Source organism: Bombus fervidus, chromosome 11 (genome assembly GCF_041682495.2).
Source record: "Bombus fervidus isolate BK054 chromosome 11, iyBomFerv1, whole genome shotgun sequence".
NCBI lineage: Eukaryota > Metazoa > Arthropoda > Insecta > Hymenoptera > Apidae > Bombus > Bombus fervidus.
The window spans coordinates 12,033,281-12,060,215 of NC_091527.1; the positions used below are offsets into that span (position 1 = coordinate 12,033,281).

The 26,935-nt window shown below is 34.0% G+C and overlaps 4 protein-coding genes and 1 long non-coding RNA gene across 9 annotated transcripts; 3 read left to right on the plus strand and 2 right to left on the minus strand.

Annotated features, from left to right (window-relative positions):
• Positions 1 to 339: 339 nt before the first annotated feature.
• Positions 340 to 17,701, plus strand: LOC139991871 (uncharacterized). Of its 5 annotated transcripts, none has more exons than XM_072012261.1 (6): positions 340 to 667; positions 957 to 1,052; positions 12,338 to 12,606; positions 12,681 to 12,922; positions 13,027 to 13,197; positions 13,324 to 17,701. In XM_072012261.1, the coding sequence occupies exons 2-6, from the start codon at positions 1,037 to 1,039 to the stop codon at positions 13,583 to 13,585; spliced, it is 960 nt and encodes a 319-aa protein (XP_071868362.1). In that variant the 5' UTR covers positions 340 to 667; positions 957 to 1,036; the 3' UTR covers positions 13,586 to 17,701. The 5 variants fall into 5 exon arrangements, with proteins under 5 accessions (XP_071868362.1, XP_071868363.1, XP_071868361.1 ...); XM_072012262.1 differs by having other exon boundaries at positions 341 to 576; XM_072012260.1 differs by lacking the exons at positions 340 to 667; positions 957 to 1,052 and adding an exon at positions 8,935 to 9,121.
• On the minus strand, positions 3,138 to 8,729 carry LOC139992315 (uncharacterized). Its single transcript, XM_072013053.1, is given in 2 exon segments — positions 3,138 to 3,317; positions 7,835 to 8,729. Coding segments are annotated over 2 exon segments (480 nt in total). The 5' UTR covers positions 8,180 to 8,729; the 3' UTR covers positions 3,138 to 3,182.
• On the minus strand, positions 10,198 to 21,265 carry LOC139991886 (uncharacterized). Its single transcript, XR_011800958.1, has 2 exons — positions 20,323 to 21,265; positions 10,198 to 11,730 (listed from the first exon to the last, which is right to left on the minus strand). It is a non-coding gene; the product is annotated as an uncharacterized lncRNA (long non-coding RNA).
• Positions 21,266 to 21,286: 21 nt separating this feature from the next.
• LOC139991876 (uncharacterized) lies at positions 21,287 to 24,279 on the plus strand. Its single transcript, XM_072012275.1, has 4 exons — positions 21,287 to 21,569; positions 21,794 to 22,130; positions 22,311 to 22,448; positions 22,597 to 24,279. Exons 1-4 carry the CDS (start codon positions 21,287 to 21,289, stop codon positions 22,751 to 22,753), a joined length of 915 nt encoding a protein of 304 aa, XP_071868376.1. The 3' UTR covers positions 22,754 to 24,279.
• Positions 24,138 to 26,399, plus strand: LOC139991878 (E3 ubiquitin-protein ligase RNF34). Its single transcript, XM_072012277.1, has 6 exons — positions 24,138 to 24,279; positions 24,375 to 24,567; positions 24,682 to 24,763; positions 25,040 to 25,274; positions 25,375 to 25,549; positions 25,638 to 26,399. The coding sequence occupies exons 1-6, from the start codon at positions 24,232 to 24,234 to the stop codon at positions 25,808 to 25,810; spliced, it is 906 nt and encodes a 301-aa protein (XP_071868378.1). The 5' UTR covers positions 24,138 to 24,231; the 3' UTR covers positions 25,811 to 26,399.
• Positions 26,400 to 26,935: the final 536 nt, after the last annotated feature.

Consider the following 26,935-nt stretch of genomic DNA (forward strand, 5'->3'; position numbering starts at 1 on the left):
AAAAATGCATAAATGATCCTAGTAACATTAAATAAAAAAGAAAAGATTATATTAAATGAAAGATACAATTTAGTCATATAACCGAAAAGTTGGAAGAGAGCAAGGTTAAAGTTAAAGATAATTGTAATCTATTTACATATTTGAAATTAGTGAATGAAAAGATGCGTATAAAATTAAATAGTATATAGGTGTTTTGGGTAGGACGTCACTAGATGGCAGGAAAATGTTGAAAGAGAATGGATGAATGTGGGTATAACGTGCAAAGGGTCTTGGCGGGTAGATGGGTAGACGGGTAGACGGGCAGGCGGGCAGACGGGTATGCGAACGAACAGAGAAAGATACGTAAGCGGGACGGTAGGTTGCCGACTTGTTAGGCCGGAAGGCGGGCGCACCTGTCTGTCATCAGCGCCGACTGTCAATCTTACTGACGCTGGCGCACACGCTGCGAGAACCCGCCGCATTCGTAGTGTTTATCTGTCAGAGAGAACGAGAAATTAGTCCTAACGGGAAGTAATTCGATCAGAAAAGGACGCTGTGATCGAAAGAAACACAGAGAAACTACAGAGAGATAGACCGGTGAGTTGTCGAACGACAGATCAGTTGGTCGAAGAAGAAAACGTGAGAGGGAAAGAAACCGTGAGACACATCGTGTGTTAACTGTTCAACGGTATGGACATGGCATATCTTTTAGTGTTGTTTGTCATTCATCATTCGTGTACTGAAACTCGATGACCGGCAAAAATCGAGTTAACTCGTGTTGCGCGATCGTGCAATATTTTTATCGTGTTAGTGTACGCGTCCCCACGAATTGTTGGTTAGACTTTGTACATTTTTTTTTTTCCTGATTTATTCGTCTAACTTGGGTATTTTGTTAAGAAGTGTGACATGACTTCTGATCGCATTTAAAGAGTGTATTTCTTTTTTCTTACCATGCTGTTTCTTTCTCTATTTAACAGCTGATCGAGTATCGAATCAAGCCAACCACGAGGACATTGCTAGACCGCGTGTACATTGCGTCCATCTCAATTTTTTCATTATGGATCATCGTGTTGGTGAGTATAAATCAATCCATTAATCGCTAGGTTCGTGATATAATCAGTCAGTACTGAATCCATAATTTTGTTAAACATTATTAGTTGGTTTCGAGTAAAATTCATTATTCGTATTATGTTGAAAATTTCGATTACGAGACGCCATCATCTACGATACTATATAACGCGTGGCTACCGAGCTAGCATGCAGTCAGCAAGCCAGCTAGCTAGTTAGGCACGTGGTGGCGCGCCACGGCGCGGACTTCGTTACTTCCACGGGGCTCACCGGCCTTACCCCACGGAATCCGCTCTTCGTTATAATTACCAACTGTCATTCTGCTTTTTCCGTCGTGCGTCGTGCCTTCCATGCTTGCCTGCCTGTCTGAAGTGTCTGACTATTCTCTCGCTTTGCGTGCACGCGCACCTATAGTACGTATACGAATATGTTTACGTGCTTGCTCCTTTTGATCGCTGATTGCTTGAGCTTTTTTATGCCTTTACATTTTCAATATGATCTATAACTGTTTTCGTCACAAGTTTCCATACACATACATGACGGAACTCACGTAATTCGTTCAATATTATACAATTAAATGAAGAAATATATAATATAGGAACATTTCTTTCAAACAACTTTTATATCGAATAGTATTTCATATTTAATTAAACGAGATTCAATTGCAATTTGTTTACAATTTGTGGTTCAAATTGAAGTATTTCAATTTAAGATTATAAACCTTGATAATTATATGTATATATGTATACATATATGCACATGGTATATATACGCGCGCCATGTGGTCGTGTGGAAAGTGAGTTTATAGTATATGGATGATCAATATGTACATATATATTTTATTCAGTTCAAAGCATATATTAATTTGTCTCTTGTCTTATTATATATAAATATCTGTTTTAGAAATTTAGTGAAATTTTATATCTTCTTTATCTTAACAGATAAACATTCTCATTTCTCTCTCTCTCTCTCTCTCTCTCTCTCTCTCTTTATATATATATATAAAATTGAATAATTTCAAATTTATAAAATGTTTTCTAAAACCATTTGAGAAATCAAATGGTGCGTTATTATGTTATGTACGAAAATATGAATGTAAGTCGAATGTGTCCGCATGGTGTCTACTATTACGTAACGTAACATATGAGATGTATATAGTAGGTACATGTAATATCGTAGAAATGTAGAATTCATATCTGGATTTTAAAATTAGAATTGTGCTTTATGATGTCACATTTTTTGGTAACGACGTTATTGCAAGAAATTTATACAAAGAGATGAGCGAGAAAAATAACTTTTTGCGATAATATTACACTTATATAGTAAATAGTGATAAATGATAGATTGGATATTAAAAGTATATGTATGTAAATGTGATCTTTTGAAAAACGACAGTATATAAGCACATATTTACTCGGACGGTGGATAATTATTCTGAATAATTACGATTCTATTTGTAATATTCAAGAATGTAACATTTATAAAATTGTTTAAGCCATACAAGTTTAAGAAAATCAAGTTCGGATTAGAGTTCGAGATTAGCAAGTCGGTAAATGGGTCGCGATACACGACGTTATCTAGCTTTGGTCATTGGCCAGCGAAACTCGTTTAAGAAGACGCGAGAGTATTGTGTAACACGTCTAATAATAGTAATAATGGTACTACTAGTAGTATTAGTATGGTTGAGAGAAACAGTACCGAATCTTATGGAAGAATTATTATACTGCGTTTTTTCTATTAATTTTATTACGCAGGCAATTATATATATATGTACATATATATAGCAGACATATACACATACGCACAACAAACCTGACAGAGATTTGTTATAGTTTTTTTTACATACCGGCTCTGTTGTTTTCAAGTATCGACCTTGGTCGACATAGTAATCCTTGTTGTTCATCTAATGACAAATTACTTGATATTTTTTGTTGTATCGCATTATCATATTGTATTTGGTGCATAGGAAATTGTACGTTACATGTTATAGTACCGCTTTTATCAGATGTTTCTTAATTCGAATTACCGATCAAGTGCAAAAGCTAAAGTAAAAAGAAGAAGAAAGGCGAGTGTAGGGGGAAGAATGAAATACGTCGAGGATAAAGCAGAACATATTTTATAAATTGACCATAGCGTTATTCCGTGTCATCGTATCTTTGCCTTGTTATGTAACCGATAGTAGTGCAGCTATTCGCGCTAATCGTTGCGTCTTGATTCTTTTCGATGACTTTCGAGACTTTTTGATACCTGTTTACGTGTTTACCGACCGATTAGCAAACTGATCCACCAAAATGTCGCTGTATCTCATTTGAATGTTACGTAAAATTCGAACGTGATGTATATTTCTCTAAATTTTCAAATATCATCGACCGAAGATAACAGTGCTTTATTTATTTTATAATATAGGAGAATGCGCGTTCCTCGATCACTGTTTCAGGGAAATAGTTATGTCAAATGATGATAAATTTCCAAGTTTTCACACTGTTTCTTAATTATTATCGCTTATGTTTAGTTTTTGCATACAATGAGATCAGTTTTATACAATATAATTGGTTTAACAGGGAAATCATTCATAACAACAGTAATTTATTATCTGTTATCGGTATCGTAATTTTTAGTACTTTCGTGCTTTGGGTCAGACGTATATACAGTGTTTGAGGTTATCGTGTCAAACGTTGCGAGAGCAGAGAGGCTATAGTTGGTGGAATAGGATATTGTAAAGTAAAATTTCTTCGGTTTGAATAATCTCGATGGTCGTAGATAAAGTCAAGTGGAGTAGTATGTATGTATGGAAATTCGAACGTTATTTCGTCAAACACCACCGATAGATTTTGAATCGAAACGCAATAGATAGATCTTCGTTAGATTCTTTTCTACAAAATTATGCATTATTGTCAAACTAGAGGTCTTATCTAGTCATGTTCAGTATGCAAATACGAATCGAACATAAAATCAAACTCTTTTCTCGCGTGTCTATTTATTTAGAGTATATTGAAAAAAAGATAGAATATACATAATATGATGTTTGAACATTAAAAGATTATTAGAACGAAATGAGAAGACATAGCACGGCGCAAAGCACGAACAGAACAGCCCAAAGGCCGTGTCTAAAATCGTTCTATGCTCGCTGACCTATGAAGAATGTTCGTCTCTCCTCTTGAATCGATGTTCCTTTGCGTGTCGAAGGTTCGAAGCTCTGCCATATAATATATGTATTGCTCTCGAAACATCTCCTCTGCGAAAGCCTTGTTCGTTGTATACGTGTATCCGTTCAAGGATCGGTGTAACAACCGATACATCGAATCGAAGTTTTATTTTTTCCTTTACCTGACAAATCGTGAGTTAGAAGGAAAACAATAATTCTGTTATTCGACCGTTCTGTTACCTGCAAAGCGGTCTTTCAGACCTAACAATTTCATAGAGGATATACATACCCGTTATAATACGTATAATATAATTGTATTATATTACTTTGAAATTTGTTTTTCTCGAGCATCTTTTTCCTTTCCTGACAAATTGCGAGTTAGAAGGAAAACAATAATTCTGTTATTCGACCGTTCTTTTACCTGAGAAGCGGTGTTTTGGACATGTCAGTTTCTCATAAGACATACCTACATATTATAATACATGTAATATAATTGTATTGTATTACTTTGAAATTTGTCTCTCTCAAACATCTTTTCCTCTTTCTGACAAATTTTGAGTTAGAAGGAAAGCAATAAATTTGTTATTCGACCGTTATTTTACCTGAGAAGCGGTGTTTTGGACATGTCAGTTTCTTATAAGACATACCTACATATTGCAATACATATAATACAATTGTATTGTATTACTTTGAAATTTGTTTATCTCAAACATCTTTTCCTCTTTCTGACAAATTTTGAGTTAGAAGGAAAGCAATAAATTTGTTATTCGACCGTTATTTTACCTGAGAAGCGGTGTTTTGGACATGTCAGTTTCTCATAAGACATACCTACATATTATAATACATATAATACAATTGTATTGTATTACTTTGAAATTTGTTTCTCTCAAACATCTTTTCCTCTTTCTGACAAATTGCGAGTTAGAAGGAAAGCAATAAATTTGTTATTCGACCGTTATTTTACCTGAGAAGCGCTGTTTTGGACATGATAGTTTATTACAAGATATACCTACATATAATATAATTATTAAATTATTAATAATAAATCCATACATAAATTCTATTATAAAAAAACTTTTAACGAATAGAATTATTTTTTTAAAAAAATTAAAATTATATATAATTAATGAAAATATTAATCCTATTAACATTATTTTAAAAACAAAGTATTTATAAACAACAATTAAACTAATGTTTTTATGAATATAAAAAGATTATAAACTAATTTTCTCAATACTAATATAATTAATAAAATAATTGTTATACAAGTAATTATAATATAATCTTCATCTAAACAAATTAAATTTATTATAAAATTTTCTCTTAATATTGCTATTATAATTCGAAAAGAATATGAAACAGTAAAAATTGTTTCTATTACTAAATTTATTATTCTAAACGTCCTTATTTTATTTAAAAAATAATATTCAATAATTAAATCTTTAGAATAAGAACCAACTAAAAATGGAAATCCACATAGTATTATTAATGAAAATATTAATAATAATCCTTTCGTTGGATATAAATAAAATATACCAGAATATAAACGAAAATTTCGAATTCCAATTATATAATGAATTAATCTTCCAGCACATATAAATATCATAGATTTAAAAAAAGCATGAATAAATAAATGTAATATAACATATAATACATATAATTACATATAATGTAATTTCATTATATTATTTTGAAATTTGATATTTGTTTTTCTCGTGACATAAATATTAGAATAAACACTTTCTTTTTTTTTTCTTACTTCTTTTTCGAGCTTAAACGTCATAAAGGGATTTCTTTTAGTTTAATTTAAGGCAATTTCCTCCGGTTCGACTGATTTGCGTTAGCGGTAGATAGCTAATAAGAGGTACAAATTCATTCGATAGTTACACGCATGATTCAACATTCGTTTCAACTTTAAACCATTTAAAAAAACTAACAAAGCCTCGCAAAGTAATTAGGGTCGAGATACTAAACAGTTTTTGTGACGATTACTATCAAACAAAAAGTGTTGCGCAACTTAGTTTGGACAGAGAGAAGATGTATTCATGCATGTACACATATACGAATGTATAAATTGTTGAGAAACACGTTTGCAAGAAAAAAGAAATAGAAATATCACATATAAATTTTTCATAATATTATTCAACAATTATCGTAGAGTACAAATGTTAATGTTGAAGAGGGATACGTTTCTTACCAATCGAGTAATGGAGAGAAAAAGCCAGGGATATGATCATCGCGTACTATAAGCTTATCGCATTAGAAATATCATCGATTGGAATGGTCATGTAAGGGTTGAATTGATAAGATAAAAATACGCTTTTACATTATCCTAGACACCCAGAGATAAATAGTGACATCAAAATTCGAGGATGGCTAGAGAGGAGAGAGAGAGAGAGAGAGATGAGTTTTTATTTAAACGAAATCGAGCTTTTATACACGTTTATCGACGTATAAAATGAAGGGAATATAAGAAATTTAGATAGATATTGCGACAAAATATGTGTATATGTGTATACAAATCGTTTACCCTTATTACTTGCATATTTTTTGTAATTTTAATAAAATTACAAAAATACGTGTAGGTATATACGTGTATTTTACATACTTAGCTTAGGCTATAAAGAGAAATAATGTAATTTATGTTTCATGCAAATTTCTACATTGTTTGCTTTTAAGATACCGCGAAATATACGGTAGACACGAGATAGAATTTCTTTATTTTATATAACTTTCGTATTAACAAACGAGGACACTAAAATCTTCGAAAAATTCTACTTTCTATTTTCAAATGTATCGAAATAACGAATTTTACGTTTCGACTAGCTGCACGTGCAAATGATTCGTGCTTTTTCTCGGTCTTAGATTATACTCTATCTCGTAACCTTATCTCATATTATCTCTTCTCATATCTCTGCCTTTTTAGTGGTACGTCGAACGAATAATACACATTTTTGTAACGTACAGTAAACGTGTAAAATTTTCTTCTCTTTTCTTTAATTTCTTTCTTCTGCTGTTCTCTTACATATACAGTGCTCTTCCCTTTAAATAACGCGGGGTTTAGAAACACCGACTCGATCGCGTAATGTAGAATGAACTTCGCGAGATCCACCAGATTGATGCACATACTCGCATAAATACGCACATTTAGATTTTTCCAATACACGTGCATGTATTTATTATATTTTGTGTGTGTGTGGGTGTATGTATTTGGTTACGCTATTACCTATACTACAAAAAAAATGTCAAAAAAAATGAAATTTGCCAAAAAAAAAAAATACACGCTGTTCAGGAGGGTGTATTGCAAAAAAAAAAAAAGAAATCAATAATTGCTGTTAATGTGAAATATTACAAGTATATTTTGTTGATTATTAATTTGACTTGTGATTGACATTTATCGATCGGAATGGAAAGTTAATATTATTGTTAATTTAATTTTACAATGCAAATCATAAATAACTACTAGCATGCTTTTGTTTTAATATTGAAAGAGCAAGGGCCAAACGAGGTTATGGTTGGATTTATGATTAGGTTTAGGGTTAGGTTTAGGTTTAGGGTTAGGGTTAGGGTTAGGGTTAGGGTTAGGGTTATACAACCGTGTTACTACATAGCGAAGTATGCTTCCCGCCAATATAGCTCTTATACCTGCTTTGGAAGGGATAACGCACTCGCTATGCTATCGTTACGAGAATACACCGAGCAACGCAACCGTTCCGATAGATTCTTACGAAGTTTATATGGCGGGAAAGACGCAAATAGGTAGGGGGCTAAAACAGACAGAGTCTAATGGCTGACCAGTGACAGGCCAAGAAGCGGGAAGTGGATACGCGCGCGCAAATCTTTCTCCTTGCTAGGCGCGCACATGCACTCATTCTCGTGTTTGATTTGTCTCTTGTCAGCCGCCTCTGTCAAGCCGGCTTCCGACATGGTTGGCCCAGTCGTGTTGTCGACGTCGTCCGATCGTGTTTGATCAGTTTTCCTTCTCATAATCAGTTAAAAACAAACAATACAAAAGATATTTTTATTCTAAATTCCTTCGCCGCTCTTCGGCATCGCTGTAAATAGCGAATACTTCGCAAAGAAGCGAAGTAACCGTGTTTTCAATTCAAAGCAAGAAAATCTCGATTGTTGGTATATTTTTTTGTTATCGCCTGTCTAACATTTTTCAGCCAGAATATATTATTATTTAATTTAACATTTAAATATATTATCACGAAGAACGTATTTCCTGATCGCAAGGAATAAGCGAAAGCAAACTCGAACGAACAATTAGGAAGTTGTATTACAGTCGAGGATTTTAAGAAAGCTAAACCGTCTAGCTTTTAAGGTCGAAGGAAATTAAAGTGAAGAGCGTCACGCAACGTCTAAAAATGACGAAGAAAACAAAGTTCTTTTGTGAATTCGCTAGACGACACAGCTGTGTTACGTGAAAGGCGTTTGAATACGACATCAATGTCATTTTTTAAACGAGAATCGGCGATGCAACAACAGTATCGGCCAATAAAGGAGAAACGACGGTGTTTAAGGTGATTGATAGTATCACCGGTCCTATCCATGACATATCTTGTAAACGAAGGAAAAGTCTTTCGTCCTGCTTTATTTCTATACATTCTGATAACAGGCGCCAGATTCGAAAAGCAAAAGAATAAGAAACGAGGAGTGATTTAACAATGAAAGTAAATGTACGTTAATCGTTCAAACGTCAATATAGAGTGCAAGCATGATCGTAGGAACGAGACAAAGTTTGACGTACGATCGAAGAAGATTTGGAACATCGCGATAAGTTTTTCCTCCATCGTTTTATTATCGTGTCGAGATATTTTCTACAACGTATACCGAGCTTCTAAAGTTCTTATAATTACAAGAATATCATGTTACCACCAGCCGCTATGCACTTGGAACAGAAACAGAGTACCGAAAGAATGACAGGTACACAACAACAATACCTTCGTCAGTATTGTAATCAATATTGTCACGATGATCAGCATCAACATCCTCGACATCAACAGAAGCAGCAAGGTTATCATCGTTATCGTCGTCATTATCGCAATGATCATTACCATCATCATCACCACCACCATCGTTATCATCAGCATCATCATCGACATAAACATCAACTTATCCCTCAAACTGATCAACCGTCGCAACATAATTCTCGCCATTCACGAAATACGGATTGTCGTCGTACAATGTCCCCTTTGTCATCATCGATTATGCCACGTAACGATAATTCTCCCTCGACTCAGCGTACGAGTATGTTTGTGACAGGTAAGAGTGTGACGATAATCGTCGATTCGAATTTGTCGAATTTCTTTAGAAACGTAACATTTGCCTGATTCTTTGAATTTTTTTACGAAGAAAAGGTAATACCGTGGCCGAGTCTCCTCGAAAGAGTTAAACGTTGTACAACGTCCAATACGATCGGAAGAACAATATTTGAGGAATATACTCGTATGTAAAGGAAAATTTGATATGGATATTTCGAAATATCTTGGAAATAACGTATGCAGTTACACATACCAGCAGTACTTAACAAAATCAATTTTTCTAAAATGCTTGATACGACACGATGTCGCACAGGAGAAATTATATATCCCGCGATATGCGGCAAACCTATTGTATATATATGTATATAATCGTGGTCGAAGATCCCTGTAAGCATTTATGTAAACCTCATGGGACACCATTCAAGTTCGTTCAAATCAGTTGTTATCGTTCACTACATGCATCCAGAGATAGAAGAACAATTTTTTTTTTTTTTGTTATTTAATTTGCGAGAAGAACATATGCGAACAATTTGTTAGGCAATTGCTGTTAAAGAAGGGAATTTTGATTTTTGACAAGTTTATTTTGGGGAAATTATCGTGCTTGATAAGCGCAGATTGAAATTATTCGTTCATGGGTTGGTTGATCTTGGGTATGACATCTGTTCAGAGCGGTAATGTTTGGGAATTATCTGATTTTTTGTTAGAAACGGTTTTGTTTGCCAGTTTCAAATCCTATAATACGCGTTGCGTACGTGGTTTATTGACTAGAAGTTATCGATACCGGATAAGATCTGGAGTAATAAATTACAAGTAGTACTGTATCCGTTGATATAGATAGTTGGAATACGTATCAGTGGAACTTATTTACGTCTTTAATGCTTTTGATCGGTGTATTGAATGCAAAATATGCCGGGCATCGTATACGTAAGCTTATGTCACGAAGGTTACAGTCAAATAATTCTTATGTAAGTCTTAAATTCATTTTCAACGTTAATGACGAAAAAGAACGCAAAGAAAATTCAAGCAATACTTTTCCTATGGTGTAGCTGTGATTGCGTTTGAACGTCTTGTTTATTTTTCCAAAATTTCGCAGTAGTCGAACCAAAACAGAGAGAGAGAGAATTCATCGGGAAAGTAAAGTCCAAAAATGAACAGGAGCAAAATCTGTGTTGCATACGGTGTATAATATTTTTGACTGCAACAGAAGCACTAATTATTAACATCACGTACTTCTATGATGATCTTTTGGAAAACTTCCAAATGTGTTACGGGTCACCGACTGTCAGTATTACGATGTAACTTTGTAGATAGATATTAAGATATTCTATGATACTTAATTTCGTAATATTCTTACGTTATCCATACGATATTTTTAAATTTATTTTCCAGTTGCTTCGCGATATTTAAAAGCATTGAGACGCGATTAAGATATTTTCATTACATCCGAACCACGAAATCGTTTGAAATTTAAATTATGTCGCTCGACTGTCTGTGTTTTAAAATTCCAACAACTCTGTAGATTTAATTATATTATAATATTATTTTCGAACGTCTCTAGGGCAAATTGCAATTTTGAAAAAAGTCAGGTATAATAAAATTATAATATTAATAGATAGCCATACATCAGCCAATGTTTGCCATCGGTCAAATTATAAGTTTAACGATTCCGAAAGCACGTATTATGGTTTAACGATAGTTCGTTTTTCTATTTTACATATTTTGGTTGCCAATATATATTGAAAATATATAAGAGTAATCGCAAGCTTATTTCTTTTCATAAAACAACGACACAATTTACTTTAAGACGTTACATCTTCTAATTATATCGATTTATCGAGTTGATTGTTTGAAAAAGAGATGCGGTTACGTTATTAGATAGCGTTGTGCGCCACTAGAACGCACGATGCATCTGTAAACTCGCTAGCAACTCGTTGTATATTTAGCTCGATGGACGAAGAAACGTCTCTTCGTGTACCGACCAAACTAAAGTCGCTAGGTGGCTTTTTCCTTCGGTTAGCTCTCTGTTCCATCAAGCCGATAATGTTTGAGATATAGTTCTGTTACTGTATGCTATTCTTATCATCTTTGTTGATGTCGTCGTCATCACCGTCGCTGCTATCGCCATCGCCATCGCCATCGCCATCGCCATCGCCATCGCCATCGCCATCACCATCGCCATCGCCATCGCCATCGTGACACTCGACGTCGTCATAGTTTTCGTCTAGCCGCGAGGCGCTTGGATCCTAATTTTGTGCTGTCGGGTTACTGGACCTTACGTAACCACAAATTCAAACGCTAAGATTAGTCGACGGTGCAAACTAACCAGGATCACAAATTTAGTTCCCGGGTGTATATATTTACGGGGGGTGGGGGGAGGGAAGAAGGAAAAAACGAAAAAGAAAATTACTATTGTACATATGAAAAGGATAAAAGTGAAGAAAATAGTTGCTTTTACGTTATCGAGATATTCAAAAGGGGAAATATCGGAAGGGAAGACGAAATGTGTGAAACGAGAGAAAACTACATCTTGTCTCGTTCATTTCTTATCTACTTTCTATTGTCCGACGATTTCATGTATATGTTTTAAAAATTCTTAGTTCTAAAATCTGAATAGCTGGATCTTGTTGATCGTTTTATGCGTATCTATTTGAAATAATGTAACGATATACGAGGAATATGTTCGTTTTGAGATTCAATGAGATTTGTTAATTTAGACATATCCATATACCTATGCCTATATACGCCTGTATACATATTCGTATATATGTGGATTTTTTTCTCTTTTCTTGAAAATGATTATAAGTTGCGAGAATGTACACGAGTGCGATGGCGAAGAACCGTGTAAATTTAATTCAATGATTGTTGTTTTATGTTTCAGCGAGAGAACGTTTTCCTTCATCGAGTAGTACCGACGACGATCAAAGTGGTTCTGATACGGAACACGATTCGAACGCGTTACGCACTAAAGTTCATTCTGAAATAGTTCATCACTCTGGTAACCATTCCGTGAGAAAACGTCGTGGAAACCTACCGAAACAGTCGGTAAAAATTCTAAAACGATGGCTTTACGAGCACAGATACAACGCATATCCAAGCGACAACGAGAAGACGTCGCTGAGTAAAGAAGCGAATTTGACTGTACTTCAGGTTGATACGATACTCTACTGCTCTATTTAATTTTCATTTCGTGACCTTTTCCACGTCTATTCTCGTCATTGTAGGTTTGCAATTGGTTCATAAACGCCAGACGGCGAATTCTACCAGAAATGATTCGAAGAGAAGGCCACGATCCTCTACAGTACACGATATCTCGCCGCGGTAAAAAGATGCCCGCAGGAAGTCACCAACAATCATCCGGTCTTGGTTCAAGATCCAACCAAAATTGGGATTCGTTAGCAGGCATGAGTGCACCGAAACGTAGCAGAGATCACGATTACGAAGATCCTTCTGGATTGATGTATCGGTTGGTTATACAAGTTACCCTTTGATACTATCATATGCAATGATCGGTCGTCAACAACGTTTCGTATTTCATAATTTTCTTCTTTTTGTTTCTTTCTTTCTCAGAAGCGAAGAGGATAGCCCAAACGACTATGAGAGCAGTTCTCACAGCGAAGAGGAACGTCCATCGACACAGTGGCCGAGTGTAATAGTGTATCCTTACACGGAGACTAAAATTGAACAAAATAGCCAACTGGGCGCTTACGACGAAACGATTACCCACCCAGCGCGACGAGGGTAGGCATATATTGGTATACACCGTCGCGGTTTTTCATTATTTCGACTTTATAACAACGCGTGTCGCGCTAATAACGAAAAGTCGATTGATATTCTTATTTTTCTTTTCCATTTTATCCTTCTCAGGGACGATGACGAATCTTCCATGGGAAATGAAGCTGCATATTGGAGTGCCCCTAGACAACATCTTATTCAAACTTCTGATGTACAGCATGAAACAGAAGTATACGGTACACGTAATGCTCACAGTCCTCATACAGACGAGACACCACCTCCGACACCACCAGAAGAGGATAAAGACAAGTTCAAGTGTCTTTACTTACTGGTCGAGGCAGCCGTTGCTGTGCGACAACAGGAAAAAGAACGTGAGAGAGCTGTACCGGTTTAACGAGAGCAGCGTTTCTCGTAGCTTATATCGATGTTTTTTTTAACCTTCGATTCTCGATTTTGCCATGAAGAATACAAAACAATTTTTTCGCTTTGGTATCGTGATCATAATATTGATAATTTTTCGTTCTTTTTTCTTTTTTTTCCCCTCTTTTTATTTTTTTTTTTTAATTTTTTTTTGCATCTTCAACCTCAACCTATGATATTTTTTCCACTTTTAAATATTTTCTCGTAATTTCAAAATTCGCGAATCGGATAAAAGAGAATCTGACGATTTACATGTTTTTCCTTTCTAATATTTTAGTTCTTTTGCCAATTTTTTTTGCATATATGTACGCATATGTGCAAACAGGTACGTACATGTATAAAGCAAGGAGAATAGTAAAGACTTTTGAACTTGATGAACAACCAGAAGTATATAGTAACTAGCCATTAAACAATTGTGTATATGATAGTGTTCTTCGAATATTGTGATTGTCGTCTTACGGCACGTGATTTATGGGTGCATTGTTTTAAAATAACATATGTACAACGAAAACTCACAAAAGTACACGTGCGAACGGTATTGTTACTGTTTTTTTAGTATTCGTTGTATTGTTCGTGGCAGTAATAGTTCTTCCGGTTGGAAGACCGCTCCGATTATACTGAAGCAGTTCTGCCGTTTTGTTGAAAAAGTAAAATATCACGCATATATCGCTATACATCAATACTGAATATTGTATCGCGTGATGAAATGACACCGAATAAGAAAGATGCGTTCTTTTTGTTTCGGTGTTTGTGTTTCTGTCTATTCTAATACACTACTGACAGAACAAACGTGAGATTGATGGTCAAACAAGTGCCAAAATATTATGTTGCAAGCGAAAAGATTGTGGTACAAGGGGAAGAGTTAGATCGAATACCGATTTACATTCTCGTTCAAGTTTTTATTCGTGTATCGTAATTCATCAGAAAAAAGATTGTATAAACTTTATAACACGCGAATTTATTACGGATGCGCGATTGTTTTCTACAATTCATAGGGAGTAAGGGAGAAGTAATAGAAAGAGAAGAAAAGTAAAAAGAAAAGTTGGTAGTACGTCGCTGATATAATACTGAAAGAACTTTAACATTTACGCGTTTCCATTCTCTCTGACAAATAAAAGAAAGAAATAGACTGGTTAAGTAAGAACCTTGTAAGCTCTGCTTTTTATTGTACTTTAGATCGTTTCTTATATACATTTACGTTATAATAATTTGCCAAACATACTATAGCAGAAACAGGCCAAAGAATATGGGAAACATTTTCTTATGTTTCGTTGTCATCTTGATCACTTTACTTCTTTTCTCTGTTTGTTGATATTAATTGATCGAATTAATCGTATGACGTTAATAGTTGTGCGTCGTTCCTGTTCATATTTCAAAGTTATTATACAGTACTTAGATTCGTCAGTATATCATTTTGTAAGCACAAGTAGATATTCTTCTTTCTTTTCTTTTTTTTTTTTTTTTAACTAATCTCTCTCTCTCTCTTTCTCTCTCTCTCTCTCATTATTATTGTTAAAGCAATATGCAATAACCTACAGTAATTGTGATTTTTATGGCGTTTACATTCGCATTTATGTTAGATAGATAAGAAGACTGCTCGAAAAGAGATTTGTACACATAGTGACGAGTTTGCATAAAGTTAATGCATCTCCCTTTTCTCCCTAAGACGATCGAACGGTAGTAGGTAAAAGTAATAATATCCATCAACCGTTCGTTTTCTGCAAATATAAAGAGGAATGTGTTTTAAATAAAAGAAAAACGATACACGAAATACGTGAACAGCGTTTACGGATGACAGTAAATGCATATATCGAATACTAAGCGCATGTGCCTATTAAGAAATAGATTTATAGATGATAAGTATATATACATAGATTTATATTACAGCCACATGATTCAACGTACGTTATACAAAAGCACGAATTTTTAAACGTTCGTTATTTGGAAATTAGCGTCATGAAATATGAATCACGTATAGGAAAATCATTGGTACAAACGCCAAAGACTTATAATATATAACCGTTAGTTATATATTATATCCAATAATTAAGTACTTTAATTAAATCCATATAGAATCCTTTTTGCCGGGTACGTAGCTAGTTAATGTGTCGATCGTGTGCTCGAGCGTTTGGCATAATTCGCTAAAGAGATAGAAAAAAAAGAAAAAGGGAAATAAGAGAAGGGGGAGAGGAAGAAAAGAGAAGAGAGATGTAGGAGGATATGATGAGGATCGAAGGAAGGAGAGAAAAAATGTAGAAGAAAAGGAAACAAATGGATAAGGAATTCTTAGGGAAATGTGCCTATGAAATGTGTACTGCAACATTAATTGTGGCGCATATCGTGAAAGTGTGAATGTAGACGCGAACGTGAATCGATGCAATGGTATGACTAACAAAATAAGTTTGTATGTATGTATGCATCGATACGTGAGCTATATCCAAATCGTGTTCAGACAAAACGAACTTCTTTAATGTACAAAATATGATTCAAATTTATTTTTAAATTGCGATAAACAGCGGTTGCGAGACCGTTACGTTAAAAACTGTTAAGAAAATACTTTACGATAGTTTAAGAATAGATCTCTCTCCGACAAAAGATAGGCTTGCAAATATGATAGTCTTCGATCGATAAGACATTTTTCGATCATACACTAAATAACGTGAATTACAACGACGAGGATGATGACGAAGACGAAAACGGCGAAAACGACAAATATAAATATCGGAGGGTACAAGGATATACTGTTCCGATTCCGATCTAATTGTTGCTGTTACCCGTTCCCATTGTTTCTAATATACCCAAATCGTCTGTTTTACGAATGGTGTATGTTAGCATTACAGTTTACCTCTGTTTCGCGTACTTCCTTGCCTGCTAGTAAAAGCAAAAGCAGAGTTGAAATAACGCGTACAAGCAAAAATTATTCTCATAACGAAATGTATCTTTATAGTTCCTAATTCATTCAAAGTTCGCTCTATCGGAGAGGCAAGGGGTACGGAAGAAGCGATAAATGGTGAATGCTTGTATGAGAAGCACCAGTCGTTGGTTCGTACTGAGTCGCATAATTATAAAAGCAATAAGCGTGCCTTGTTCGAATGTTCTAAATGCATACTGATAACGATATCTAACGGAAGGTAGTGTCGAAACGTTCGCCGAATTCGTCGAATTTATTTCTAATGTATTTACGATTTTGGAAACGTTAGATAAGGTAAATGAAATAAAAGCATACAGAGTTCGCGTTTCAATGTTGGTAAATTCTCCTCTTTCATTAATAAAAAAAAAAAAAAAAAAAAAAGAAAAAGCAGAAAAGGAAAAAAAAGAAAAAAGAAAAGAAAAAGGAAGAGGAAAAGGAAGAAAAAGGAGTTGTTGCATCAGTTGAAACGTTCGATTAAATATTGGAAATGTATGAATTGGGAAAAAATAGTCGTCTACAAGAGAGGTAGATGGAAAGGAAAGCATTCGTTTCATGTAAAATCTTGCATTCGTACGTAAAGCAAGCATGTACTAAGGAATTTTTCCAGATTACCAGATTATTGTTTGTGGACAACAAAAATATTAAATAATGAACGAGCGAGGGAAAGAAGGAGAGTTGGAAAAAGGGGGGGGGAGGAAGAGAGAATGTTTGTATTTGTTTTATCTACGCATTATTCTATTAGATATACCGAATTCCGAGTAAACATATTCGGTCAAATTAAATATTTTCATATACTCTTATATATCAACTAAGATTATTCGATAAAAATGAATTAAAAATAATATTCGTATAATGTACAGGACAATTAAGGGAAAATTCGAGAAATGTAGAATAGTATGAAAGATGGTTTTTGTGTGTTTATTACGTAAGGTCATGTTTTTATATACAAGACTTGCTTGTTTCAGTTATTACCTTATATACAATTCTTAAATCTATAAATGCTTATTTTTTGGCATTATTTCTGTACAAATACGAATAATACGCGTATAAGCACATGCACGTTAGTAAGTACACGCGACAGGTGTACAAATTCGTTGTTAGTTTCTCGTAACGCGTAACGAGTAAGAAAAATATTTTATTGGAAAGGATTAATAATATAATAAAGGTTCTCGAATCCCAGTGTTACGTATATTTCCTTGTATGTACGTAATCCATTTTTTAGGGGAAAAGGGAAGAAAGAAAGGAAGAAAGAAAGAAAAACGTTTTAATGACTTTATTTGGAAATTTAATAAGACGAACCATCTTAAAACTTGTACGATTTCGAATGTTGTCGTTTTGGTCAGCTGTCCTTCATAACGTACGTACATATGATTTGAGTGCTCTCTTCCCAGCCCCGTCTCTCTCTTACTTTTGAATGTAATTTCAAATATTTTATCGAAAATATTTACTTTAATTTCTTTAACAAGCAGAACGAAAGAAAAAAACTTTTGATTCTCCTTTATACGTAGATGAGAAGATATATTAGTTTAAAAATAGAAGAATCTTCGCAATGATGGTTCGTGGTTTCCTTCGGAATACCTTCGTTATATTAAGTTCTGCTCGTCTCGATGATTCGTATTTTTACATATGTTGTATATAAATACAAGTTTTTACGATTTAATCTTTTTTTTTATTAGTTACTAACGGGCTTGCATTTTTCTAGATTTGAAATACCCAGTGCTATCATAGTAAATGTCCATTTACTTTTAAATTGAATCGAACGGCTGAAGAAATAACAAAGAGCTAAAAGGCATCCTTTTGATTTTATCGGAACTAAAATTGAACAACAGCCAGTTAAAGAAACATTTTTATTTCGAGGTAACGTTATTATTTTGATGCTAAATTAATAACGGTGATACGCATTGTACGTTGTTCCTTCTATTTTTCTCCCTTTCTTACTTTCTTTTCCCATATATATGTATATAGAAATTAGAATACTTATACCTATTAATTACGCGCGTGTATCAATGAAAAATTTTTTATTCGATTCCACTTAGGCGCGTTCGCAACATTTTGCAACGTGCTTCGGCTAAAAGCGGAAAATATTGATATTAAAATATAATATAAAACTGTTTCGATTATTTACTATTACTTTGGCCAGGTATGTATATCTGACAATGAGTCAAGTCTGCGTTTGCGCTCGTTTGCCCGTGTCGGTTCTCCGATCAATTTACAATTAAATATATTGTTCAATTAAAATGTTTGTAATAAAGTACGTTGTGAATTTTATCATATTTCTTTACTATGAGTTTGGTCATTCAATTACTTTTATCAAGCTACGATCTACCATAGTTTTATGAGAAGAGTGGTATAGAGAAAGAAAGAAAGAAAGGAAAAGAAAGTAAGTAAGAAGATTTGAGTAAGAAGATATGGTATCGCATAATAAAACGATGGGAATGAAAGTCAATAGCACTCGATAGTAACGTAAAGAACGCGAATACACGTGAGTGGGAAGTAATGTAACGGAGGATAACGCGCGAACTCGTAAAATGAGAAGCACCGAGTGGATTACCGGTCAGTTCGAAACCGAGGCGAGAGTCAGTAGCTTCCTACGGTACACAAACGCGAACCATTACGTGATACATATCCAGTACGCGGATTAACTTTTACACAGTTCGATGAGAGAACTGTTGCATACGCGGTACACGCGCTAAACTACGCTAAAATATAAATTACGATAATAAATTGCTACATGATATGCCATATATATGTAGATACGATACACAATTGTATATTTAGAAATAAAATATATGTCTGTGTAACATGTTCGCTCTAGAAATACGAAACGAATAGCAGTCATTTTGAACATGTAAAGAAAATAGTAAAATTCGTCGACTGTAGCCAGATAACGTGTGACAGTACGTGTTACAATTACAATCTAATGGAAGAGACAGATGCAGATATTTAAAAAAGAAGAAACATCGACTTGTTGTTAGAGAAATAAAGAAACTGGTCCTATTGGATTTCTATCAGCAGCGAAGAATCTGTGGTATTAAGTGCAATTATGTCGTAGCCCTGATAATCAGCGTCCATCAAAATTAGCCCAGTTATAGTACAACGACCGTCCGAGGTGCCTAACGCACCTTGATGAAACAAACAACGTGTCTCTACTGCAAATCGAAGGTATTTACCACATTACACCGACGTGTAACGATCGATTCTTAATTCTCTTCTCTTAATTATATGTCTGCTGAACTTTCTTCCTAGAGTTTCTTCTCTATCGTTCGTCACGTGTCCTTATCTTTTCTGTCTCATCTTTCTTTCAATTCCTAACTTTATTCGATTCTAACTCTGCACACCTTTACATAGACATGCGATAATACGATGTACCTATATTATTCTTCGATCTCAATGTGTCTCTTTTTTCTACCAAGCGACCCTAATAATAAATATAGCCATCTTATTCGAATAGAATTAAGATACACTGGGAAACGGAGGAAACATTGCGATGTAAATGAGAAATTATTGAAAACAACAGTTCTTTATCAAAGGTAATAATCGAGTCGAACGATCAAGCAAAATACTTAAATGCCGTGAATACGTGATACGCGCGTAAGGAAATTAGAAGGTAACTGGTAATTTACAAGTACTAAGGGAGGAACGGAGAAAGTAATAGGAAGAATGGAAAATTATGACCGAATCGAAGAGGCGAAGGAAGAAAGAGAGCAAAGTGCCTACAAAATGGATAGCGATAGAAAATCAAAAAACAGAAAAACACGAAGGAAGGGAAAGGAAGCATACTGGTATTATTCGTTACTTACGACCCAAATTTACAACAGGGCTTAACGGTGCAAACGAAAAACGTATGCGAGGTGATTGCTTAATTCGGTGTCTCAAAATTCGATTCATCGAGCGAGCCAGTTTCGTTTAATCTTGATTTCGGTGCACGTATTAACGTTGATCGAGGAATATCAACAGAACTTTATTTACACATGTATGTATGTGCGTGCATACGAACGTACGATATAACATACCTATATACTTTGTTATATCGCTTGGTTGACCCACCTTTTCATTTCCTTTAGATTTTCTGCTAGCACTTTCAAACGCGCTATAAGAAACGCTGAACGCGCTGTGCGTACATACATATATATACATACGTGTATATATATGCATACGCGCGCGCTTAAGCGTCGGCAAAGAGTCATGATAAAGATGATTTACAGAGTAGACTAATTGAAATAGGAGTTTACGTTTCTTACGCCTAGTCAAAATAGATCCTTGTTAGATAAATGATAATGAGAACACGTGTACACTTTGTCGTTTTCACACTATGCACATGTACGGTCTATGTACGGTTTATCAACGCCAGATAATTGCGATATCGTGAAAGAACGGAATCGATCTTTCCGTAATATCCTGTCGATAAAACTTAACATACCAATGATCCTCCGTTACCGTTACGATTGTGCTTACGATTACGATTTCGGGAATGTTAACATACGCTGAACACGTTTCGCGGTTGCTGCGTGATTGCGACTATTGCTATACGATGCCCTACATCGCTGTTCGACGCGTACCATGCATACAAAGATATCGCATGTTTATGTGTTCATACGATGTTACACAGATAACGGGAATCTTTTTAATTCACGATTCTTTCTATGTTAAATCCGATGCGAAAACGCATGCCTCAGGATTCATTGATTCTTTCTTTTTTTCTGTTTTTTTTTTTCTCCTACGATATCTCATCCCGTTTTAAGAGTACGCAAGAGAAAAGAAGAGATGGAAAGAAAAAGAAGCATACTGGCACTGGTTGGACTAATTCTATTTCTCAAGTCTTCGAATACCGAAAGCGGTAGCAGCAGTGGCAACGGCAACAGCTATAACGGACACTTATTTTCTCACCACCATCGACAGAAGAGACTGCTTTGGATAACTAACGATGGTCGAATAGCTTTACCACCAGGCACCATTATGACGATAACTCCAACATTGGCGTTACCCTTTGTCAGATACCCTCCTTATGGTTTTCTTAGCAACATGACTGTTAGTCTTCCCTTTACCAGTGAGTACATATGTCTATCGTCGCTCCTTTCATCTCTTATCTTCGTTTCTTCATCTTCCATCGTTTAATTACGTTATACGCAATCCTGTTTCTTTATGTCCGATACATGTATAGATAAAGATCGATCTTTCCTGCTCCAACTGCTTTTTATCATCTTCCCTTTCTTTTCCTCTGCTCTTTTTCTTTTTTTCGTTCTTACTTTTTATTTGTCATAATTTTTACAGTCGATTTCGACAAACTGGGTTTAACCGATAACGAAAACCCTTACGGAGCCTTACCATCAGCGTTTGATACTACCGCGAGGGATCAAGGATCGAATGCCGCAGAATTTATCGCGACATTCGTAAAACGTGGAATCAGCAAAAGAGAGGCACTCGCAGATTTGCCAAAGAATGCGCTTTACGGAGGTGAAAGAGCTCTTTTGTATGGCACCGCTGAGGATATGCTCGCAAATTTCGGTTTAAACGGAAAAGCCTGTCTATTAAGGGCAATCTGTGAAGTGCAGGGACATCCCCTAAGTAATTTCGGCTTAATCGGGGAAATGCTCAAACTCTTTTTCACGTAAGCATCTTTCTCACCTCACTCTCTACATGCATACTATGTACTTGATTTTATTTATTTCGATTTTCTTCTTCTATGATCCTGTTTGGTTATGTGTATGGTATCTTTGAAAACGAAATTCAAATTTCCTAACGCGTTCCATAACGCGTATATATATATGTGTGTGTGTATTATTTACAGTGCTAGCAAATCACCATTTTCGAATCTTTTAAAAGAATATGTCGAAGCTGAAAATAGAGGCAAGTTTCATGGAGAGTGTTGGCCTTACTTCAAAGATTGTCCAAAATCGTTGTTCCGCTTGTCAGAGAATAAATATACGTATGTAAATATATAAATAAACAAATGCAATTTCAATAACCATTTCATATCATACCTATGTACAAGTGCATACGCATATATGCTTTCGTGTGTGTGTCAATACACAATTTATTTTATAAATTATTGATTATGTTACATATTTTTCCAGGAAAGATGCCTTCCACGAAGATGCTGCAACTGTCGAGTCAGATGAGATAGAAAAGAAAAATCGATACTTTCCTTCGATCCAGTCAATGGATCGAACAACAAAGAGAGAAAGTCAGTTTTCTCGAAATTTGAAACGTACGATACACCCGTTAATGTAAATAAAGTCACTCGAAGCTAAGTCTAGATACATGCATATAGTATGTATATTCCCAAGTCGAAAAAAGGTATGACACGAATCAACTACTGTATGTATATGTACTTAACTTACTTACGCGCATCTTTCCTTTCCTTCGAAATATTTTTCTTTGTTAGGCTTGGCTTTAAAGCCAGATCGAAGTCGATTTTGACCAATACCCACTTATTACTCCTTGAATTCCACGATCGTATACTGAAAAAAGCTGCGCTTTCTCGACTTGATGGAAAATCAAATATGTAATTGCATTTTACGCTTTATCGGCCCCCCATTGTGAGGCATACGTCGCATGCGCGCATGGCGCGTGCACGATCTTTCATCGCCATATTATATTTAGTAATTTATTTGGTGTTCGTATCGTCCTAGATCATAATAAAAATACAGTAGAGAAGTACCTTTCAGTCGTTTAAAATTACACAACAATTGCGATTCCGATCATTTTTTATTGTATCGATGTGCGTTCGAACGAATACACGTATGTATGTATGTATGTATAGTGTATATATACTCTTATTTCTCGTCATGTTCTCTGTATAATGTTCCGTATTCAATTCTCTTGTACGTGTATATACATGTACGCGTATTAAAATTTCAACGTGTAATCAACTACACAAATTTATCTATCTAAAACACAATTAGGCCAATTCTATAATAGCATATTGCAGTGCATGAAAATCTTCTTATTACTATATTTGTCGTTAGATATGTATACCTTGTAAGAGTAATTAACAGTTTTAATAGTATGCGCGACAAGCAAAACTAAAATTGTTTCACATAGTATAAATATCTGTCAACTAGCAATAGGTAAAACGATAAGAAGAATAAAACAATGTATAATAAGAAAATTAAAAATTAGATTATTATTAAAAGATAAAAAACATAGAAAATTGGAAATAAATAAACATTGAATCTCAACTATTCAAAAGTATACTCGACGTTATGCGACATGTGTGTAGTTTACGCTAAATTTTGGTACTGATGATACATATATTGTAGATAAGTTGTATTTCCAATATCGAATATGTGATAAAAGTTACGTACGTAGCAATCATACTTACGCGTTATTGCTTACCAATTATTTATTACATTACATTTCCATTTATCGCCATCTGTAATAAAATCTTGCGAAATTTTGCTGTATTTTACAATATTTTATTACCTCGTATGAATTTGTCATGGTTCTAATTATCAAGTTGTGATATTTTAAAACACTCTGGAGGTACATCATAAAAATATAGCGTGTTTTGATCTTGCTCTTTTTTCATATACCTTTTTATTAACATTTATAGTGAAAGTACATTTATAATTGAAACTACTTATTTACTTAAGTTGTACTTACCCTTACTACTTATTTACGTAATATTTATTTTTGTCCGGCTGTGTAAACTTAACCTCTAAATTTTCAATTGTATTTTTATTATTACATTATTCTTATAAGATAGTATGGCTTGTGAAGCTTGTAACGTAAAATTCAGCTTCTTCACACGCAAGGTAAGAACCATTGTATTATATATGTACATGCCTTGTTATTGCTAAAGATATGTCAAAAATGAGTACTTTATTTATCTACTGTGAAATATTTTCAGAAACAATGTATGGATTGTATGAGGCATTTTTGTTCCGAATGTGTAATCAAGCGTTTGGGCAAGATATTAAGTTGCAATACTTGTAACATGTTGTCACGAAGACCTTTAACACGAAGTCTAATTGTACAAATACGTTCTAAAGATATACAACGGTATCTATTGGCAAAGAAAATACCGATTAAAGGATGTATTGGTGTGTATACCGCAGCAAGAAAAAGTTTAAGTTACAGAAGATATTTAACATTTAGAATTGCTGACAATATCTTTTAGTTAATATTCTTGTTTTTCCTTCTCATTTTCATTACAGAAAAGGAAGACTTGATAAAATTGTTAATGACATTTGCTAGTGGTACTAATGTTCATTTGAGTACGGAAGATGCAGGAAACATGTAAGTTCCATTTTGCGTGGAATTGAAAGTTGCATGGAGCAAAAAGATCCCAAAGTTATTTCATCGACTCAAAATTCAAAACATACGATATCGACGTTATTTACAAGTATTAATATCGTAAATTTCTTGTTTGAGAGTTATAGATTTCTGTAGTATCATGTATATCTAACAAAAAAAAAAGGGGGGGGGAAAGGAAACATTCATACATTTGTATTGAAATTACAAAAAAATGAAAAGTATTTAACAAATCATTTCTTTATTCAACTCTAATTTCAGTGATAGTTCTCTCCCTAACCGATCAGCAACTACAAATGATGAGTATAATACACAAGTTTTTAATCATACACATGAAATCAATGCTTCAAGAGTTGATGACAATGAAATTCCAGAAACAAATTCTAGACTTAACTTTTATTCGAATGGAAGAGCAGAACCAATACATTCGGTAGAAGAGAAGATTTCAAAAGTTTCTAATATTCAACATTCTGATGTATGTGTAGAAGCACCTATGGCATGTATAATTCTAACAGTATTGTTTTATGATTATTTTCTCATAATAATGTGTGTATGTATTATTATATTTCTTCTGCTTTTTTTTTCATCCTATGTAGAATCCTGTAAAATTATCTGACATAAATACATTATCAGAACTGGAATGTTTAAACGTGAAGCAATTAAAAAATTTGCTAAGTACAAATCGAGTTGATTACAAAGGTTGCGTAGAAAGATGCGAATTATTGAATAGAGCTTCCAGATTATGGGAAGAATACAGGCAATCAAGAATAAGTAAGATACGACTCCTTTATCAAACATTTGGTCATTTGACTTTTTAAGAATAAAAAAATGTTTAACTTGCACACCTTATTTTTAATAGAAGCTGAAATTTTGGACGAAAATCTGTGCAAAATTTGTTGGGATGAACCAGTTGAATGTATAATTCTGGAATGTGGCCATATGGCTTGTTGTTTGAATTGTGGCAAACAAATGTCGGAATGTCCAATATGTAAACAGTATGTAGTGAGGGTAGTGCGATTTTTTAAAGCTTAACAAAAACACAGTAATGTTTAATACCATGGAATATGTAATATTCAATAAAACAAAATCGAAAATGGGACGAATATAATCGCTACCATCGTGATATTTTAGATTTAATGTTTATTGGCACATTCTATTGCCATCATAGATTATAATATAATCGAAATAAAATATAATCTTTTATATTAATGCAAATGCAATGAAATAACATGTATTAACATATACCATAAATATGTTTCAACATTTTCTATAAATATTTTTATTGAAAAATATGATCGAAAAGAAGGAGGCACTTATTTGGATGTCTATTAGATATATGTAAGCATTTTGCTCTACTTAAAGAAGTAGCTAATCTCTGATACGAGCGTAAATTATAATCAACAGCCACCGAGTGCATTCTCAAAGCTGACCGACGACTATCGTCGACAATACGCTACTCAACGCAATTGCTGTCGTTCATATTTGTGGTCGTCAAGTAACACTACTACGAAGCGCCATATCGAAGAAGTTAAAAGTTTAAAGTAATCAAATTTAGTAACGACCACTGTATCCTTTTATTCTCATTTCTCTTTGCCGAAAATAAATTGATTGAAATTGGTAACCTCGTTGTTGTGACCTCTTTTTATCAGTAGAAATTTACGAGTCATCAATTTGAATTAACTGTTTATTATGCATCATACATAATGTAACAATACATACATATTTAAAACTCTTGACCATCCAAAGTTACATTATTCTATTCTATAACTGTTATACTTGTCAAACTGTTCTTTATCATTTTTTGTTACGACATTTTACAAAACAAGAAAATATGTTGAGTCTACATGTATGTTTAAATATATAATAATAGAACAATACAAATTTTTTTACTAACATACGCATAACTATGTAACTTATTAATTTTAATCATTAATATGTTTCGGATCTTAAAAATATGTAATAATTTTATTTTATTTTTTTATACATATAGTTATTATATACTACAAAATCAATTTTTAAATTTTATGTTTTGATTTTATACATGTATGCAATGTAATATATATATATATCAGTAACAACAGATAAATATTAACGGTATTTTAGAAAATTCTCTCTATTCTTATGCTTCCGCTTATAATTTTTTAGTTTTATCGAATT

Bases quoted from the DNA above. Each gene is read 5' to 3' on its own strand.
- LOC139991871 (XM_072012258.1), top strand. From the start codon at position 11,877: ATGAAAAGGATAAAAGTGAAGAAAATAGTTGCTTTTACGTTATCGAGA. The intron at 12,034-12,337 runs GTATATGTTTTA...TTTATGTTTCAG, and splicing joins CTATTGTCCGACGATTTCAT to CGAGAGAACGTTTTCCTTCA. The intron at 12,607-12,680 runs GTTGATACGATA...TCGTCATTGTAG, and splicing joins CGAATTTGACTGTACTTCAG to GTTTGCAATTGGTTCATAAA.
- LOC139991876 (XM_072012275.1), top strand. From the start codon at position 21,287: ATGGAAAGAAAAAGAAGCATACTGGCACTGGTTGGACTAATTCTATTT. The intron at 21,570-21,793 runs GTGAGTACATAT...TAATTTTTACAG, and splicing joins TGTTAGTCTTCCCTTTACCA to TCGATTTCGACAAACTGGGT. The intron at 22,449-22,596 runs GTATGTAAATAT...ATATTTTTCCAG, and splicing joins TTGTCAGAGAATAAATATAC to GAAAGATGCCTTCCACGAAG.
- LOC139991878 (XM_072012277.1), top strand. From the start codon at position 24,232: ATGGCTTGTGAAGCTTGTAACGTAAAATTCAGCTTCTTCACACGCAAG. The intron at 24,280-24,374 runs GTAAGAACCATT...AAATATTTTCAG, and splicing joins TCAGCTTCTTCACACGCAAG to AAACAATGTATGGATTGTAT. The intron at 24,568-24,681 runs GTGTGTATACCG...TTTTCATTACAG, and splicing joins ACCGATTAAAGGATGTATTG to AAAAGGAAGACTTGATAAAA.